The sequence below is a fragment of the Sparus aurata genome, chromosome 3 (assembly GCF_900880675.1).
Source record: "Sparus aurata chromosome 3, fSpaAur1.1, whole genome shotgun sequence".
Lineage (NCBI taxonomy): Eukaryota > Metazoa > Chordata > Actinopteri > Spariformes > Sparidae > Sparus > Sparus aurata.
The window spans coordinates 10,320,265-10,338,658 of record NC_044189.1 but is presented as its reverse complement, the minus strand read 5'-3'; the positions used below and the strand labels follow the sequence as shown (position 1 = coordinate 10,338,658).

Genomic DNA, 18,394 nt, shown 5'->3' with positions numbered 1-18,394 from the left:
TTTAGAAGTAAAAAGCATCTAAATTGTACTTCTGTCTGCCAATATAACAATGTAAATCTGACAAAGCACACTGTTAAATGTTCCATTAGTGGATGTATGACATAAATTACTGGCCAAAGGTGCAACTATCAATGTAATGTTCCTGTCTATATTTTTGTCTTATTCTTTTTATTGCTGCATGGTAATACTTTTCTACAATTATTGCTTTTGAGGATACCTCCTCACATGATCATCCTCACTGCATACAGCTTTTCTTACAGGACCTCTCACGGGTCAGATGTTCTGACAACATAACTTGTAAATGCGTTTTCTGCTCAGCAGCCAATTCAGATAAACAGTATCACCTGTTTAAACAGAATATTATTACTTATGGAAGAAAGTAAAAATAGACATATATATATGTTCATATGTATGTATGTTTGTATATTCTATGGAAGCCATTATGAAAATGTAGCCTTCATTATAGAAACAAAATATTCACAGGCCAAGTCATACTTACTAGATACAATATTACAAGATAAATGCAGACGTTTTTTAAATAGAATTTTTACCTAACTCATAATTTTGATCTCGTAATTTAAAATGTTAACAATAATATTTTCGTTTTTTTTAAATCTTAAACATTTATTCTAATCACTTTGACCATTTTCTCTTATCCATGACTTACCATGGGAATGTTTTTTTCATCAAGCTAAATTTAATCTTATTTTCATTTAACTGCTGGAAATGGGCTTCCATAATAAGAATTATACTGCGTTGACCAATTATCAACTTGGACAATTATCAGATCTCATATTCACCGTTTTCTGATTCTCTTTAATCCAACTGCACATCAATAAAATGTGCTACTTTGGCTCTGATGCAGCAAGTAAACTGCAAAGTTACTCTTCACAAAATAATGAAACAAATGTAGTGGAGTTTTAGTATAAAGTAGTGGAAAATAGAAATACTCACATACAAGTGCCTCAAAATAAAACTTGTAATGTACTTAGTAACATTCCATCAGTAGATAGTTCTGATGTGGTGTGCAGTATCCTTACATTGTAATAACTAATACAGAATTGTATTTACTTGAAGGTGAATGTTGGGGCAAAGTTTCGTGGTGAACAGTGTGTTCTCTCAGGTGTGCCTCGCCTACAGAGTTACACCATCACCAGGTAGTTACATCTCTGCTTTCCTGTCATGACATGTCAGATCACGTGCAGTGACAAAGGTTCCTTTATCTCGCTCCAGTTGTTGAAAATCTTCCACTTGGTCCAGCTGAGAAGAATGACAAGACGTGTGATGACATTTTCCATTAAATCAAAAGTAGTTTATTTAACTTTGCCTTCTCTGTATAACTTTATTATAATAAGACACTTCTCTGCTTGTACATTGCTCCCTTGAACTAAAAATGGCAACATTTGTTTGTGGGAATGTAAGTTGGGGTAGACAAAAACTTAGATACATACCAATATACATACATGTGTGTATATTACGGTTCCATTAATAAAACCATAAATGCTAAAAACAGTTTGAACCACTCCAGGTACCTTGGTAATGCTGGAAAACATAGTACAATCTTCGAGTAATTTTTTTTAATCTGGAATACACTACTTTTTGTTTTCTTTTTAACATGGGTACATAAAATAATGCGCACATCAACATTAAGAGTTAAGGAGGGATGAAGGACTCTTTGAGCCAGTGTTAAGTGTACAGCTATCAATGTATAAACCAGTAACAGGCAAGGCGAGCTGCACCCACGGGTGTGTTCATGCTTAGAAGTCAGTGAGAAAATAAAATAAGTCCAACTTCACTTGCCTGCAGAAGAATGTATGCTTAAATTACACAAAAAAAAAAAAAACTGGTGAAGTTCTCCACTGCATGTTCTTCATATACACACAGCTGAATGTATATATGCGGATGTATTTAAGAAAAACAGTAGAATTGTCTTAATAATGTTGGTTAAATCAAGTGTGGGCAAACAAGGCAGAAAGTGCTTGCCATTCATGTTAACCCTCTGGTCCCCACCCCTTCCCCAGTTATTACACAGACACCAGAAAACACACACATGCCACACACACGCACATACACACACACATACACAAATCATCAAAATGCCCTACTCAAAACATCCCAGAGACGATCTTCAGACTGTCAGTAAACAAACAAACCCCAACTTACAGCAGTGACAGAATTGATGCAGATGTAGAAATCGTTTTTAATTCACACTGGATGTCGTCTCAAGCCGTGTGCCATTTGTCTTTTATGTTATGATACAAAGTGTAAATCCTACATCAATCCAACATATCCTCAACGCTCCAGGTCGGCATTATTCGTTGCGAGTGAAATCTTGGAAACCGTGTGAACTGTAAGAAGGTGCGACACACTTTCAGCATTGTCCTGAATTCGATTAGCGCGGGCTACTGGTTGCCACCGTCTACTGAAAAACAGCCATCCCGTGAACACACACTCAAAAATACTTCCTCGGACAAGGAGCTCTTGGTAGTAGTCCTTCTTGGTGTGAGGAGGAGGAGGGGGGTGTAATAGTACAATACTCAGCTGAGCTCTGTACTCTGGGCCCAGACAGAGTACCTGTCCTGTTGCATCACATGTAACTTGCCCAAAAAGAAAACGAAAAACAGCAACCATGGATTTTTGTTTAACTACAAGGAGTGCTTACTAGAACGATTACCTTTTGAAGCATAAACTTTTTTTTCTTTATTCCATCATGACCTACATTTCTATCCCATAAAAATGGAAGTCACTGAGGAAATATTGGTTGTTGAAATAAAGCCATCAAGCTATTGATACAGTCTTCAGAGGGTAAACAAAACTTATGAATGACAGCGTAAAACTATTGGAATAACTTCTGTGATTCTGTGTGCAGAACTTCTGCAGATAAGGGGGATACTATGATAAAGGACCAACCAAAAGCTAATGAAATGCCAAAGCAGGTCAACAACTTGTGGGGGAAAAATGAAAAATAAAAATCACACCGTCTATCTGAACAAGCAGCAGAAACATTGATATTAAAGACAAATCAATGTGAGTGTAGGTGAGCAGTAGTACTTCAATGGGTCTTATCACAGTAACCAGACACGTACTTCGCAGGAGACCAAAAAGTCAGCGGAAGGAGGAAGTGGGTAATTTAGTAAAAAGGTATTTTAATGACCTGCTTTGTAGAGGAAAACACACATTTCCCAGAGGCTGAAACTTAACTGACACAAAGCCAAAAAAAGACAAAGAAACAAAACATCTTATGTTACATTGTTCTCGTTAAAAGATGAAGCTGCACTCGTTCCCTTTGTGAGGGAAGTAATGCAGAACTGCACTACTGAATACCACCCAAGGCCAAAGTGTGGTAGAAATATACACAGGTACATAAATATAAAAATTAGCCCGATCTGAACATTTTCGCCAAATTTAATCCCACGTTTTCATTTTTGCACTCACACGTCTGCATGTGTTCCATGTGTTTGTAAAGATGTCATATTTGTGCTTGTATATGTGAGTGTGTGGAGCTCTATGTGAATGTCTTCTGTCAAAACCACGTGCACCTCCATCGCAGAATCACATGCTTGTCAAATCCAACTGGGGTGAGATACTCCAGGGGAGGTAAAAAGGAGGGGGGAGGGGCACAACTGAATGGAGAGCAAGATGGAACAGACGGAGAAATTTACAATAACGGACGGTAGATAGATTGATGCAAAGGGAAAGAGGTGACCGTGGTGGTGGTGTTGGTGGTGGGTGGGGGGCTTAAGTGAATGTGATTACCATTTCCATTTACTGTACAATACACTAATATGTTTAGGGCTGCCAACAGAAAAGCCATGAAATCAAAACGGGATTAAGATGTGGGAGGGTGGTTTGAATGAGGGTGGGGTTCATCTGAAATGTTTGGAAATCACTTCCTATTTTTCGGGGAGGGCCAGTTGCCACGCTTCTCCCCCCGGTTGCCGCCTCCGCTACCGGGCCCACCTCCACCTCCACCAGGAGGGCCTCGTGGGCCTCTTCCTCCCCCTCCACCTCCGGCTCCTCCAGCGTTCACCCTGCGGTTCTGTCGCTCCATGCCAGGACGCTGGCTCGAGAAGCTTCTTTTATTAGCTGAGGGCTCTTTTCCTGTCATCTCACGCTCGACCACACCTCCACCTCCGCCACCCCCGCCTCCCCTTCCCAGGTGGTGGGGATGGTGAGAAGAATATGACTTCCCTCCTCCTCCTCCCTCCCTGTCTCTGAACTCTGTGAAGTCGCTGCTCTCAGAGGCGGTCTCCCACTCCTCATTGGCCTGGTCTGAGTTCTGGTTGGTGAAGTCAGGGGACTTTGCTCCATGGCTGTGGTGGTGCTGGGGGTGTGTCTGCCCAGCATTGCCCTGGTTGTAGTGGTGATGGTGGTGGCTGTTTGCATTGCCAAGATGCCCACCACCACTGTTATTGTTGGTTGTCACTGTGGTGTTGTGGTTAGCATTTTGGACATTGCCAGTCACAGGAGCAGAGATGGGGGCTCCATTACTGTCCTGAACTGAATTCAGGGACGGAGAGGAGGGCCTTCCTCCTCCGATGACCCCCACTCCTCCGTTGATACGTGCAGCATTCTCTCGCTCCTTCAGCCTCCGGAAGCGGGGGGGCTTATCCTGCTGATGCTGGGAACGCCCATGACGGCGACGTCTAGGTGGTCGCTCAAAACCACTAGGAGGGAACCCACGGTTAGAAGGAAGAGGGACCGCATTTGGCCCTCCAGAGTTTGATGTAGGGTTGGTTGAAGCTTGCTGGGTCACAACTCCTCCATTTTCAGTGGAACCATGTGTGGCAGGAGCTGCAGCGGGCAAAGACGGCTGAGGGGGATTTGACCCCTGACTTTGGGCTTGACTTGCATCAGTCATCTTGTCTTTCTTCTCTCCTCCATTTCCGCCCCTGCCCAAGTCTTTTGGCCCAGAGGTTTGTGGCGGGCCTTGTTGTTTTCGGCCTGAGGCGGATGACTTGGAGGAACCACTGTGGGAGGCAGAGCTGGGTCCAACTCGATGTCCTCCAGGTGGTCCTCCAACATTGCCACTGCCTCTGTAGATGTTTCCTCCTCCACTTCCACCACCTCTGCCCCTCCTAGAGGGCACACCCCTCGGGGTGAAGACCCTGGCCTGGGATCCTCTGGGTGGTGCAGACGATATGGAACCAGAGCCAGTGGTGTTGGCGTGATCAGAGCCATTCTTGGTGTTGGGTTTCTGGTTGTCATCCTTGTCGGAATGACCAAGGTCACTTGCACCACTCTCACTGCCAGTCTCTGAACCCCTCTCCCTCCTCCTCTTGGGGATCTCCTCATATTCTGAACCTTCACTGCGGGTTTCACTACGGTTCCTGGCCCTGGCTGGGTTATGTTGGGAGCGATCCTGACCATGCCTGCCACTGCCTCCTTCACCTCTAGATTCATGGTGGTGGCCACCGGCAACAGATGAGCGGTAGTCTCTGCCACTCCTGCCACCCATTCTGCCCCGACTGCCACCAGTGGGCCCAGCAGTGGCTGTGGCCGTGTAGGTACCACGGAAACCACGGCCACGCCCAAAGAACTCTCCCCCTCGTCCACGACTGGCTCTGCCGCCTTTGGCAGGGACTCCATGGTGACGGGAGGCGCTGCCCCCTCTCTCAAAGGAGCGGTCCCTGTCCCGCCTTGAAGAGGACCCTTGAAATCCTGAAGAAGTGGTGTCTACGTCTTTGGGCCCTCTCCCTGACCCTCCTCCACCTCCTCCTGAGGATCGTTCTTTTCCTCCATTTCTTGGTTTGGCTGACTGTGCTGACTCATCTTTATTTGGAGCTGATGTGTTCTGGGAGGTGGAGGATGCTTCCTGCTTCATGGAGGTGGGTTGGCCACCCTCTTGCTCTTTATCTTTCCCAAAGCCAGCACTTGTTTTTTCTCCATCAGCTTCCCCTCCATCTCTCTTCATCTCCTTCAGCACTGGCTTCTTAATGGGGCCAGCTCTCTTGTTGGCATTGCTGCCTCCTGTCTGGTTGGAGGGTTTGTGGTCCGATGCAGTGTTGGAGGAGTCCTCCCCTCCACGGGAGTTGTTCCCACCTCCTGCATTGTTCCTCCGACCATGTGAGGACCCTCCACCTGTGTTGCTGCTGCCAGGCCGTGGGCCCCACTGGGTCTCTGTCTTGTGCTCCCGTCCCCCTCTTTGGTTTGATTTTGGATGGGGATGCTGCTGCTGAGGCTGAGCGTGACTGCCATGTTGAGAGGGAGGAGGGCTTGCTGTCACAGAAGAATGTGGAGCATATGCTGGCCCTGTTTTCTCCTGTTTCACATGGCTGCTACCGCCGGCGCTGCCACTGTTGCCTCTTTCAACAAGACTGTGCCCGATACCACCTTCACTCTCTCTCTGGGATGGGTGGTGATGCTGGGCAACTTTGACATTGCCGTCCTCCCTTGCAGAGGAGGAGGAGGAGGAAGAGCAGGAAGAAGAGAGAGAAGGCTGGTGGATTGCAGAAGAGTCTGTCTTCTTAGCAGAGGCTTCAACAACCCTGTCACGGCTGTTCTCTGGCTTATGGGGGTGGAGAGGGAAATGAGCCTGCTGAGGATGGTGGCCGTGATGGTGGTGGAGATGAGAGTTGCTCTCAACTGGGAGTTCGGCTCGACCATTGCGATCATAGTGAGGGTGTGGGGCTCCCCATATCTGGCCCTGCTGAGATCCTCTGGGATGCCCTTCATCCTGGTGGGCAAAGCCATGTGGCTGGTTTCCCCTCTCGCCTGCCCTCTGCTGCTGTTGGTGGGGAAGCATCCTGCCACCCTGGTCAGGAAAATTACTGTAGTTGCCCCGACCGCTCATGTAGTGATGAGGGTGGTGGCTGCCTCCCTGGGCCCCAACTTGAGTGCCAACTGGAGGTGGAGTCTGATTGGAAGTCCCAGAGTTGGAGCTTGGTTGCTGAATGGGTCCCAATCCACCCTCTCGCATGCGGTGTGGAGGAGTGTCACTCCTAAAGAAGAAAAATACAAAAATAAAATAAGTTTAAGTACAAAAAACCTAATTTGCCAACTGAGTGTTCGTAGCATACGTACATACACTTTCAAACCTAATCTCAGACCAACTTGTGTATCTATACCTGGGTCCTTTGGCGCCATCATCATCCTCCAAAGCCTGTTTCTGCCTGAGGGGGGATGCCAACCCACGGCCCTCGCCTCCACCCGGGAAGACCTCCGGCCCCCAGGCCAGCTTAGGATCCATAGGGGGGGTCCCACGGTGAGGATGCCCTGGATGCTGTTGCTGCCTGTCAAAGGGGTCCGAACCAGATCCTCCAGAATCTGATCGCTCACGCCCAATAAGCCCTGTGAAAGAAGAATTTTTACACGAAGTTCTGTAATATAGCAGTACTGTATCATATGATTTATGAAATGATTGATCTCACAGACAATGTCACATCCACTGACCTGATGGATGCATGCCAGTTGAATAGTAGTCCATTGGAGGCGGGCGGCCCTGCATCATGCGAGGGTCCATGTAGGGCATCATCATCCAGCGAGGGTCAAAATTCATTGGCAAGGGCGGGGGTCGAACCATATTGCTGGGCTGGTACAGAGGTCCACCTTGCTTGGGTCCAGGCCCTGATTGGGGTGCTGAACCTGGTGAAGGACCCTGGGGAGCCTGGGGCTGGGGCGACAGCTGGCTTTGAGATGCCTGGCTGTGCTGCTGTTGTTGTTGCTGCTGCTGCTGCCACTGCTGCTGCTGCTTCAAGAGCTGCTCCTAAAGAGAAATCAATGTGAAATGGAAAACGCAAGACAGGATTTTAATATAGCAGTAATATGAGACATAACTGTAAAGGAATGCTAGCACTTGTAGCAATACGTAGCTCTCTTTGAAATATTTTCTTCTCTAACAACAATCCAAGAAATGGAATGAAATAAATAAATAAAATAAAATAAAATCCTAACCTGCTGCTGCCTCTGAAATCGAGGTGGAAGAGACTTCTGGTACTTTGAGTAACCCTGGCCTGGAGGACCTCCAGCTTGACGACCTGCTACCCCTCCAATATTTTCAATCTTCACAGGGTCAACTCCTCTTTCACCTCCACTTCCAGCACGAATGTGAGGAGTGCCCATGGTCTCTTCCTTGATTTCTCCTGGTAAAGGTACTTCCAGTGTAGGCTGCTGTGGCTGTGACACAGCTGGCTGGGGACTTGGCTGGGCATCTAAACCACGGAAATAGGATTAAATCACGGGTCATCAAGAGGTGGAAGAATTATTTTGAACAGCCATATTCAACAGTCTCATCATGATCATGCAACGTGAGAAACTCACCTGCACTGGATTCATAGCTGCTGTTGCTGCTGGCTCGCTGTCGGTCACTCACTCCAGGACTTGTCCCTGGCTGCACAGTCAGTATTGGAGGCTCTTCAGGGTCCACACAGGGGGACGGGGGCTGGCTGATGTTGGGGGAGGAGGCTGCAATAGATGGACTAGGGCTGCCTGCAGTGGCAGCTGTAGAGTTTCCATCAAGGCTGGGAGTTTTACTACCGCTACCTCCACCTCCTATGTTGCTGCCCTGCTGCTGTTGTTGCTTCTCATCCAGCCTCTTTAGCTTCTCTGCGCAGGCTGCGCGTCTCTCCTCCTCCATCCTACGTTCCTCCTCCTCACGACGGCGACGGGCTCGCTCAACAGCGGCGGAGATCTCAGTGGAGGACTGCTTCCTGCGCTGACGCCAAGTCTCATCCTCATCATCCCCCTGGGCGCCATGGACCAGCAGGCCTGGCTGGGGAGGAGGAGTAGGACCTCCTGCTGCTGGCTGATGCTGGGTGGGACCAGGTTTCCCAGGGCCTACAGGGGAGCTCTGGTTGTGGGGCCGATCCTTTAAAGTTAGAAAATAAATGATGCTGTGTTATGCACTTTTCAACTCTCTAGGTGAAATCCCTGCAATTTTATTGAGAAAAATGTTTTTCAAATGATACGAATGAAAGTAATTAAACTCAAGAGGTTAAAAGTAAACTTAAAACTGAAGATGACTCATCGATTTGACCTGTGGGCGGTGGATGAGATAATGATAGAAATGATTTGTCTATGAGGCCCCGTCTGGAAGTCTACCTGTCGGTAAAAGGAGTAAGGCCCTTGTCCGAGGAGCGGCCCAGGTGGGGGAGAGGGCTGCTCCCGGGGACCACCCAATCCAGGCCTGCGCCCCTGTATACAGGCAGACACAGTTAGCCATGCTACACCACAATAATCTACACTGACAGAAACACATACACACGCCAACACACCTCTGCCCACAAATAAGTCGGTGCTCAGCAGTATGCACTATATATCCTGGGATGTAAATGTAGACCCTTTTCACAGCTCGAGTACGGCCTGTCAGTGCAACACCCTATTGCTGCCGTTCAGCATCTCTACCTGGTAGTTGGATGGTGCTCCCTGCCCCCCCCAGCTACTGCCTCCCTCCTCGGCCCATCCTGGCTTGCTGGAGGGGGGCTGGGGGCCATTGTCAGCATTAGATGGAGGTGTGTGGCGGTTGTCTCCGCCGCTGTCCGAGGCTCGAGTGCGAGAGGTTGCAGTGGGAGCATCCTGGGACCTCTGCTGCTCACTGAGGATGAGGAAAATAGCATTTTCATTTTCATTCCCCATTTTGATCCCATAAACTATACAGTCATAATGTGTTGTTTTCAGACATTGAATGTACACATACCGTGAGTCACTGTTGCTCTCGGTTCTCTCCTCTTCCCCCTCTTCTTCTCCTTCATCATCACTGAACTTCAACTTGGCGGAGTAATCAATCTCCTCATGAGCCCCTGTTAAAGCAAAAACCAAGAACACATCAAAACTATGTTTGTACCCAACACTATTATTTATACTATGTTATACATTATTCATCATCCTTCACTTTGATAAACCTGATCCTCCATCCCCACCCTCCTCTACCTTCTATGAGCTGACTGTTGTGACTGAAAGACCTCTGCTTGAATCAGCAGGAAATGTTATATGCAGAAACATCTGCAACGTTAGAAAGCATCAGTTTCTCCCACTACCACGATGTCATCAGATCCTTAATCATTTAGCATCATATGCACTAAATCAACATGCAATAAAGATTACATAATAAACATGTCTGCAGACTCAAATATACAACACAAAAATGAAACTCTCTGCAGTGTTGGTTTACCATAGCTTTACTCTAAATTAACTTAAAATGTCTCACTCCCGTCTACATTAATTTATGTGAATGAAGATTTAAATGTGATACAATGTGATTTTCTCAATTCTCAGAAAGATTTCTTGGATGTAGATGAAGTATTTAAAAAAGACAAAAAGAGTGGAGATTTTGCTGCATTCTATATTATTCTACATGACTGGATTTGTTTTCATGTGCTATGATTATGAATAATTCTTCTTTTCTTTGTTATTTTGCAATGTGAAATGGAACACTCATTATCTAATCAGTAGCCACTGTATCTAAACATATGGATCACTACAAGTTTACCACTGACAACCCTCTTTACATCTTCGCAGTATTTTTTGCATTTACCTGCCCAGCCCTCATCATCAGCATGGTCCAACTCATCCAGCTCCTTCAGGTCATCCTGCTTTAGGATAGAGGGTCGCTTCACCACCTCTCCACCTGTGTCACGTGGGCCGCCCTGAGGCCTGTTGTCAGGACCACCCTGCCCACGAGAGAACCTGAAAGACGGGAGGAGTTTCTTTATAAGCAAAATGTTTAATATTGGAAAATTGTGATTCAATTTCAAATTTAGTTACATTGTGAGCATCAAGAGTTTACCAACTACTGAAAAGGAGACCAGGTCTATGAAGTAACAAGCTCTAGAACTCATTTTGACAAGGAACATACCTTGGAGGGGGTCCTTCCCCAGGTGCTGGGTACCTGTAGGGCCCCTGGGGGCCATATGGGGCTGGGAATGGCAGGTAGGGAGGATACATCTTTAAGAAAAAAGCAAAAAGAACTGTTCAGTTTAAATGCTCAGTTTCATATAAAGACTTCTTTATAGTAAGTAGAGCTGTCTTAAGAGAGGATGCATTTGTCTATAGCCTTTAATTTGTACAGGAGGGTTGTTGAAAAACAATTGCATGAAATGAAAGTGCAGCGGGACCTGAACAGAGAAGAAACCGTAAAAAGCCAAGAGGAGAACTCACGAAGGGAGGCATGATCCCTCGGTACTGAGGAAACCCAGGCCCTACGGGGGGCTGGGGCAGGGGCAAGGCGGGGCTGCCTGCGGGAGGGTTCCTAGGTGGCCCGTGGGACTGAGAATTCAGAGGGGGGACCCCAGCTGCCCCATCCATAACCAGAGCCCCGCCAGTGCCACCCTCCACTGCCCCCTCCCCAGACAGGGTGGGCGCCAGGGCTCGGCCCCCACCGTCCCGCCAACTTGTAACGTCTGAGGAGAGCACGAGAGAGGACAGAGCAGTCAGTACGGTTTATAAGCTTTAATGGAATAAGATCAGAGATACAAGCCATTACTCTAGAAAGAATACATTTTAACAAAGACCTCTGTCCTGACTAAACGTTAAGTACACAAACCAAAAGCATAAAGAAAACTGTAGCAGATACATTTTATTCAAACTAAAAACTTAACCAACTACTTATTTGGCTGCTTTGTGTTATCAACTGAACCATGAGCCAAGATCTAAAATCTGTAACATAATAACACCGTGGGTACAAAAAGCCCCCCTCCTAAAACATTCCTGTGAGAGAAGTTTTCTCACCACAACTGACTTATTTAAGTGACTGAAGATCAATTATTTGAAATTAAGTGGGCATCACTCACTCTGGGGGCGGAGGCTTGGTCCGGGCCCATACCACTGATCTGCAGTGCCCTGTTCTTTGCCAGCTTTGTCCTGGTCGCCAGCCGCCTGCAGGGTGGGAAATTCCTCGCGAGAGAATGGCGACGGTTGGTTTGATCCCTTTCCACCTGCGGAATGGGAGGGCAAGGGGAAAGTGTTACCACATCTGTAATGAAAAGCTCATTCCAGAGAACAGCAGAAGAGATACATTCAAACAAGGACTTACCATCCCCTTGTGTTCCATGTGTAACACTGGCCTGTGCCCAGGACCTTGCCCCTACGGCCTGGGTTGAAGCTGGGGCCAGAGCCTGCTGGAGACATAAACCACATAATTCAGTGTCTCTCAAAATGTTTACATTCTGCACATCCTTTAAAAAAAATATCAACCTCACCACGCACCACCATTATAACTGACGCTTAAATATATAATTCTGTGACAGCCAGTACCTCTGAAGCTGGCGGGGTTCTCGGGCGGGTCGGGGCAGGTGTCGGTGAAGCCACAGGCTGCTGCGATTCCGGCTGCGGTGCTGACAATGCATCGGTACTGAGATAAAGAAAGAAAGTCACGACAGGGAAGATATTAGGCAAGATCAGACAGTTTCAGCACAAGGAAAACTACAAAATAATTTTTTGCTACCCGATTGTAGTGACTTAAACAAGTAAAAGTTTGAACCAGTACAATCCATTGGCTGTTAAATGGAGGATATTTACCTCTTTGGGTCTGCTTGTTCCTGCTTGCTTGCCCATCCTGTGCCGTCTTTGGGAACGAGCGAGACGTTGGGATCGTTGCCTTTGTTTTCCGCCTTCAGACTGGGCAGGTTGGCAGGGGGTGGCATACGCCGTGCGGAGGCAACTTTACCAAGAGACTGTAGGCCATGGCGGGGGGGAACTGATATGGGGAAGAGAAAAGAGGTCATTAGCACAGATGGATCACTTGAACCTGACACCAATTAAATCTACTGGGTGCAAGGGGGAGCCTGATGACAGGGATTCACTTGCTGGAAACACAATTAGGATGCTGAACAAATGCCACAGTTAGAAGTTTGGTAGTTTCAGTCTGATGATTCTGATGAATATGAAATGGAGAAAAAGCTTCTTGACGTTATTAAAAACCCTTCAGTGAACCCACTTCAACTACAGTTTATGGAAGAGTATTATAGATGCTCACAGAGGCATGGAAGAGCTTTCTGATTGTGAAAAGTGAAGCTATGCTGAATATCAATCCCTCATTTGTTTCCTCAAGGCTCAGAGAAACCACAGCAGTGCATGGCTTTGCTGTGTAGGAGAGGGAAGTCTGTAGTTTGGAAACGGGGACAGCTGCTTAGATCTAGTGGGGTGCTTCTGAATAAAACATAGACTGGGGACTCAGCACAGAAGTCAAACAGTGTCCACAAGTAAGCCTCTGTCTCGGGTCAGCCTCGGTGGCTCCGAGGCTCAGCTGACACGCAGAGGCTCGAAAGCTATTCAACCTCCAGGCGATGTATGGTTTCTCTCCATATGGCTACAGTTGTGGTGCAACCTTAAGGAAAATATTATATTTCTTTCAGAGACATGTGAAAGGCTGATAAATTAGGACAGTAAATATCCCTGATAGCTGAATAATATTAACAGCATCAGCAAAACCAGGTTGTCGCACAGTTGAGAGATGCAGCATATCATCCACTTCCCGTATTGGAAATCGGCACCACAGCAATTAGGGAGGCAGTGGGCTAATGCATCATAGTTGCAGTACTCTGTGTCAAGAGACAACAAAGCACAGCCAGGCACTTTTAATCAAAACACCAATGGGCAAATCCAACTGTGACATAGCAAATCTGTTTATTTAGGCTGGACCTGATCAGTTACAAAACAACTCTAACACCTTTAGCTGAAACACAAAAACAACTGGCAGAATTTAAGGGCAAATGCCCGGGGTAGAAAGACAAGACAGAGGGTATGTTGTGACAGTGACAGCGTTGCGATACTCACCAACAGGCTTTTGTGTTTCAAGGCTCTTTCCTTTGTATGTATCAAACAGGTTGAGAGACGCATACTTGGTTTTGCCTTCCTTCCCCTTTGCAGTTTGCCCAGAGCGCTCTGACATTGCGCTGTCCGCTCATTGAGTATGGTGAGCCCTGAGACTGTGGGAGAGCAAGGGAGGAAAAGAGAGAGAGAGTTAGAGAGAGAGAGATTTGACACCAGGTTTGCTCAGAAAGTGAGAGTAAAAGTGTTGCTGGCATTGAAGCGCTCATTCAAAAATAGCAAAACAGAAACCATTGCACGCATCAAAACATCCTGGACATATGTGCTGTGTCCTGACAAATTCAAATAAGAGATTTGAATCTGTATGGTATAATTAAGCACTCAAAGAGTAACTGTAGTTATGTTTCCCATAGAAAGAACAGTAGCACAACATAGGCAGCTGTGTGTGTGTAGTATATTTGCACTCCTTTTCTTTTTTTCCAAAAATAAATGAAAAGAAGGGGGGGGGGGGGAGATAAAAATGTAACACTGGACTCGATCCGTCACCTAAAGAGCCGTCAACGGCTACTGGGTAATATCTGTGAGATGGAAGCCGTTTGGGACCTCATCTGTAAAAAGACCTGCTTTGCAGATTTTTCTGCTACTACTCAAGTGTGAAAGCCTCTCCTTTGACAGGCACAACAACCCTGCACAGTAGGAATAAATTATGATGCAGATAACAACAATTTTTAAAGCTCGTCCTACAAAAATGTTGTCCCCTGTCGCATAGAAGAAGTATTTTCGGAATCAGCCGGTCCACACATATCAAAATATTTGTTGCAGTCGTGTAGCATGCCACTGGGTTTGAACTGTTAGGTTAATAGGCCAATGTTTACAAAATATCAGCAGTCTATGGTTAAATAAAGAATTGTCTGTGTTGCAGGTATTTTGGAAGTCAGCTGTGTTGTTGTCCCTTTGAGCAGAAGTGGGCTATATACAGTATGGTGATGTCACATGTTCATATTTTCACCACAGAGATGAAAGTGTCTGCTCCACAATGATGACAGAGCTTATTAAACTGAAACAAATAAATACATCAAATAGAATATATCTCTTAAGTGCAGTCAACAACTACCTAAAAGTATTTTTTGTATTTGGGAACGACCTGTTTGTACTCCCCCACACAGCCGGTATGTATTTGTCCCACCCATGTTGTCTGCACTGTTTACCTACTGCTGTACTGTCCTGGCAGCATAATTCTTACTGACACATGAGACAAACTTGGTGTGCGTGTGAGGGTTGTTGTGCACCTACATTTGTGCAGCATTCCTCTGAATACATTCTTGTTTTGCACCTGCTTTTTAGGAGCCACACAGGTGACTTAGTCCCGGAAGGACTGGAAAAAGGTATCTTATCTTGACACATATTTTAGCATACATACAGTTTAATGAAAGCAAACTTAGTTCAGTGCATGACTAAACATCTCATGATTTTTAACACCATACAAAAGAAAGAAAAGCTAAGCTAAACAGCGGTTTCTATGGCAACACATTATAAATGATATTCTCTCTGCCTTGCCTTGAGACAGGGTTGGCTCCATGGCAACTGCTGGGCCTTTAGCTTGAACTCATTTTACTGCACATCAATAAAACACACTGTGCCGACATCTGTCCAATTCAGAATGATTTGGCTGTATCCAGCAGGTTAAACTGCTGCCTCCACACACACACACACACACCGCACAACTCCCATCAGGAACAATTACAGGGAGCAGATGATTCTCCTTCATTATTATAGTACAGATAGCATTCATCATTCCTTTCATTTGCTATGAATGAAGTGGTGAATGATGTGAGCCAATCCAAAGCAGTCCATGACCAGAAGAACAATTCCACTGCTAAACAAAGTCTTCAAGCCACAGCTCCAATATACCAGTTGGTTGATATTATCAGTAATTATGATGTCCGATATGCACCGATTAGGGTTCCAGCTATATCACAGTTTCAAGGTATACTGTTGAATGAAACTTGATAGTTATCATAATGTATACATTTGCTTTTCTAAGGTATTTAATTGTGCAGCTTTAGCATTATCAAATATATATAATTTACGTTTATATCAAGTTCCATATCTGTCAGGACAGAATATTCTATCAAAGTATATTAAAGTGTCGTTCAACCTAAGCTTATCTTCTATTCTCTTTCCTTTAAGTGTCCTTGTAACCATTACTAACTATAATAACTGTGTTATACTACTGTGATAGCAGGAAATCATGATACTGTCTGAGACAGTTATTGTATCGGGAAAATCTCAAACTGCTGATTATAATGCAAAAAAAACGGATGCTTGGAGTAATTTGTAATTATTAAATTACCAAATTTCCTGCTAAACTTCACTGATGTCATTTTAGACAATAAAATGCATTGTTAAGTGTAAAATATCTGGCCACATCATATTTGAGGGATCACTGCAAAAAAAAGTATATACCAGCTGATATACTGATATCAGGATGTTTTATTCCCAAATATGTTTTTCTGCCCCCAAAAGTGCACTTTTCTATATAGCTGTTTTATATAATACTGACCAGAGTGTTATTCAATAACTAGAAGGTGAAGTTGTAATGCCAAGTCAGGACAGCTCCATCAACCTGACTAGACCTGAATAACCTGAGTGCAACAAGGTTCATATGAGCAATGGGAAATTTAACGGTCCGCTGCCTATGTTTGGTCGAACCAACAGATTCATACAGGGACGACATCAAGCCCCCATGAGAACAACACTTACAGTCAAATGTAAAGCACACTGATAATCCTTATGGCACAACGCACGATGCCTGCAATACACACAGCACTGAGTAAAACGAACACATGAAACAAGCAGATCCGTAGAGCGGCTACAGAGCAGACAGCAGCACTGCACCGAGCCTCAACAGCCAGATGAGATTAGAAAATTAGGTCGTGGGATGGCTGGTCAACTACATGTTGTATGGGGATTAACGGGGGCCAGCAGCTACACTGCCGAGCTATAACTGCAGCAACGTATACCACAAAGGGGCCCTGTGAAGCTAAAGCTACCGATGAGCTCTAACCACAGGGCTGCACCTTTATCTTTGGGCAAAATCAGCTGGTGGCTGAGACAACAGCAAACACAACAAGCATCATACACATACACATCACAAACTGCCGAAGCTACCGACGCTTAAAACACCTTTAATGTCGTGCTAACTGGCGTTAGCTGGCTAACACGGGGCCTCAGTGTTCGCATTGGGAGGGGGACTGCGTTGATGTTTCATAATGCTTTTTCGAAACCCTTGCGGTAACATTAGCTTATTGCTCTCCATCTCTGTGAGGTGTTACGTTTCAAATCACACCCCGACAGCGCGACTATGTGTTTTCATCAATAGATGTTGCGTATCTGGCGTCTATAGGAGGCACAGGACAGCGCAGAAAAAAAGATTTTATTAGGAGAACAAAACAAAATGGCGGTGGAGACAGGCCCGGTGCATATTAACGTTCACAGACCGGCTGTGTGTCGCTATACGGTTAGCGCTAACGAAGCCAACCTGCCATCGCACTGTTCATATGTAAAGACTCAGGCAAAGTAGGCACAGTTTCGGTAATTATAATGAAAAACATGAACCGAAACAAATACCCAGTTTTAGCTAACGTCAGTGTATCATAAACTGAAACTACACTTGCTAAAGCTAACCTGGGCTAAGGTTTATACACTAACATGAGCTACGACCATTACCAACCAACCGTTATCAAATTATCCAACTGCGACCGAATTTAGCAGGAATTATGTACAAAATTAATATGTGAGGTTGTTTACAAAAATATAATCATTTCATATGACAAACGCTGGCTACTCACTTAGCCAAGGCTAGGCTAACGAGCTGGCCAACCACCTAACATTAGCCAGCTAGCAACAACAACCAAGCCATAGTGCCTTTCTCATAAAAATAACACTGCCCCTCCACAAAACATCCCCTCAGGTGAGCTAATTCCATGTCCAGCAACAATAACAAGAGTTCCTGCTCATTATAATGCTAACTAATCGTTGTTTGCATAAAACATGCAACATTTCCCGGCCACTGACCTGGTCTTGTCCCGACTTGTCTCGAGGTTGTATCGCAGAATGAGGTTAGCTATGCTATCGCGTAGCTTTCTAGCAAGTGACCCAGGCTGCTAGCTAAGCAACGTTATCCTCCTGCATGGTCAAACACACGCTTTACAGTAGCTAGATAGCACTAATTTAGGAATGAGTGACGTTATGGATCGGGAAAGGAATTATTCGGCTTACTTGCACTCCGTTTCTTTTCTTTTTTTCCAAAAATAAATGAAAAGGGGGGGGGGGGGGGAGAATAAAAATGTAACACTGGACTCGATCCGTCACCTAAAGAGCCGTCAACGGCTACTGGGTAATATCTGTGAGATGGAAGCCGTTTGGGACCTCATCGGTGTGAAAAAATGCGACTCTTCATATAAAAATAAACGCGGGTCTGGAATACATTTGAGACACGCGTTAATGGAACGACTTGGGAGCTTTTCTGTATTGATTATGAGGTGAAACAAGTGCAGACTGTTGTCCCTTCAAATGTGATTAATCCACTTGTGTCATAATTAGGGATTACTGCTATGAGGGATGCAGATGAAGATGCTTTGCAGACACAAGCTTTATAATTTAGGTAAGCAAAGATAATCTTACTAAA

General features: G+C 45.4%; 1 protein-coding gene across 5 annotated transcripts; it reads right to left on the bottom strand.

Annotated features, from left to right (window-relative positions):
- Window positions 1–1,285: 1,285 nt before the first annotated feature.
- On the bottom strand, window positions 1,286–18,087 carry prrc2a (proline-rich coiled-coil 2A). 5 transcript variants are annotated; one of them, XM_030411714.1, is made up of 17 exons: window positions 17,986–18,087; window positions 13,711–13,862; window positions 12,454–12,631; window positions 12,190–12,286; window positions 11,969–12,053; window positions 11,727–11,870; window positions 11,095–11,336; window positions 10,793–10,881; window positions 10,472–10,623; window positions 9,635–9,737; window positions 9,343–9,532; window positions 9,040–9,132; window positions 8,260–8,806; window positions 7,894–8,150; window positions 7,393–7,705; window positions 7,068–7,290; window positions 1,286–6,941 (listed from the first exon to the last, which is right to left on the bottom strand). In XM_030411714.1, exons 2-17 carry the CDS (start codon window positions 13,823–13,825, stop codon window positions 3,887–3,889), a joined length of 5,883 nt encoding a protein of 1,960 aa, XP_030267574.1. In that variant the 5' UTR covers window positions 13,826–13,862; window positions 17,986–18,087; the 3' UTR covers window positions 1,286–3,886. The 5 variants fall into 5 exon arrangements, with proteins under 5 accessions (XP_030267574.1, XP_030267573.1, XP_030267575.1 ...); XM_030411713.1 differs by lacking the exon at window positions 17,986–18,087 and adding an exon at window positions 17,782–17,936; XM_030411715.1 differs by lacking the exon at window positions 17,986–18,087 and adding an exon at window positions 17,782–17,936 and having other exon boundaries at window positions 11,969–12,050.
- Window positions 18,088–18,394: the final 307 nt, after the last annotated feature.

Excerpts from the sequence above, each read along its gene's own strand:
- prrc2a (XM_030411714.1), bottom strand. The coding sequence starts at position 13,825 with ATGTCAGAGCGCTCTGGGCAAACTGCAAAGGGGAAGGAAGGCAAAACC. Across the intron at positions 10,882-11,094 it reads GAGGGATCATGCCTCCCTTC|ATGTATCCTCCCTACCTGCC; the intron begins GTGAGTTCTCCT and ends TTTTTCTTAAAG. Across the intron at positions 8,151-8,259 it reads CAGCTATGAATCCAGTGCAG|ATGCCCAGCCAAGTCCCCAG; the intron begins GTGAGTTTCTCA and ends TCCGTGGTTTAG.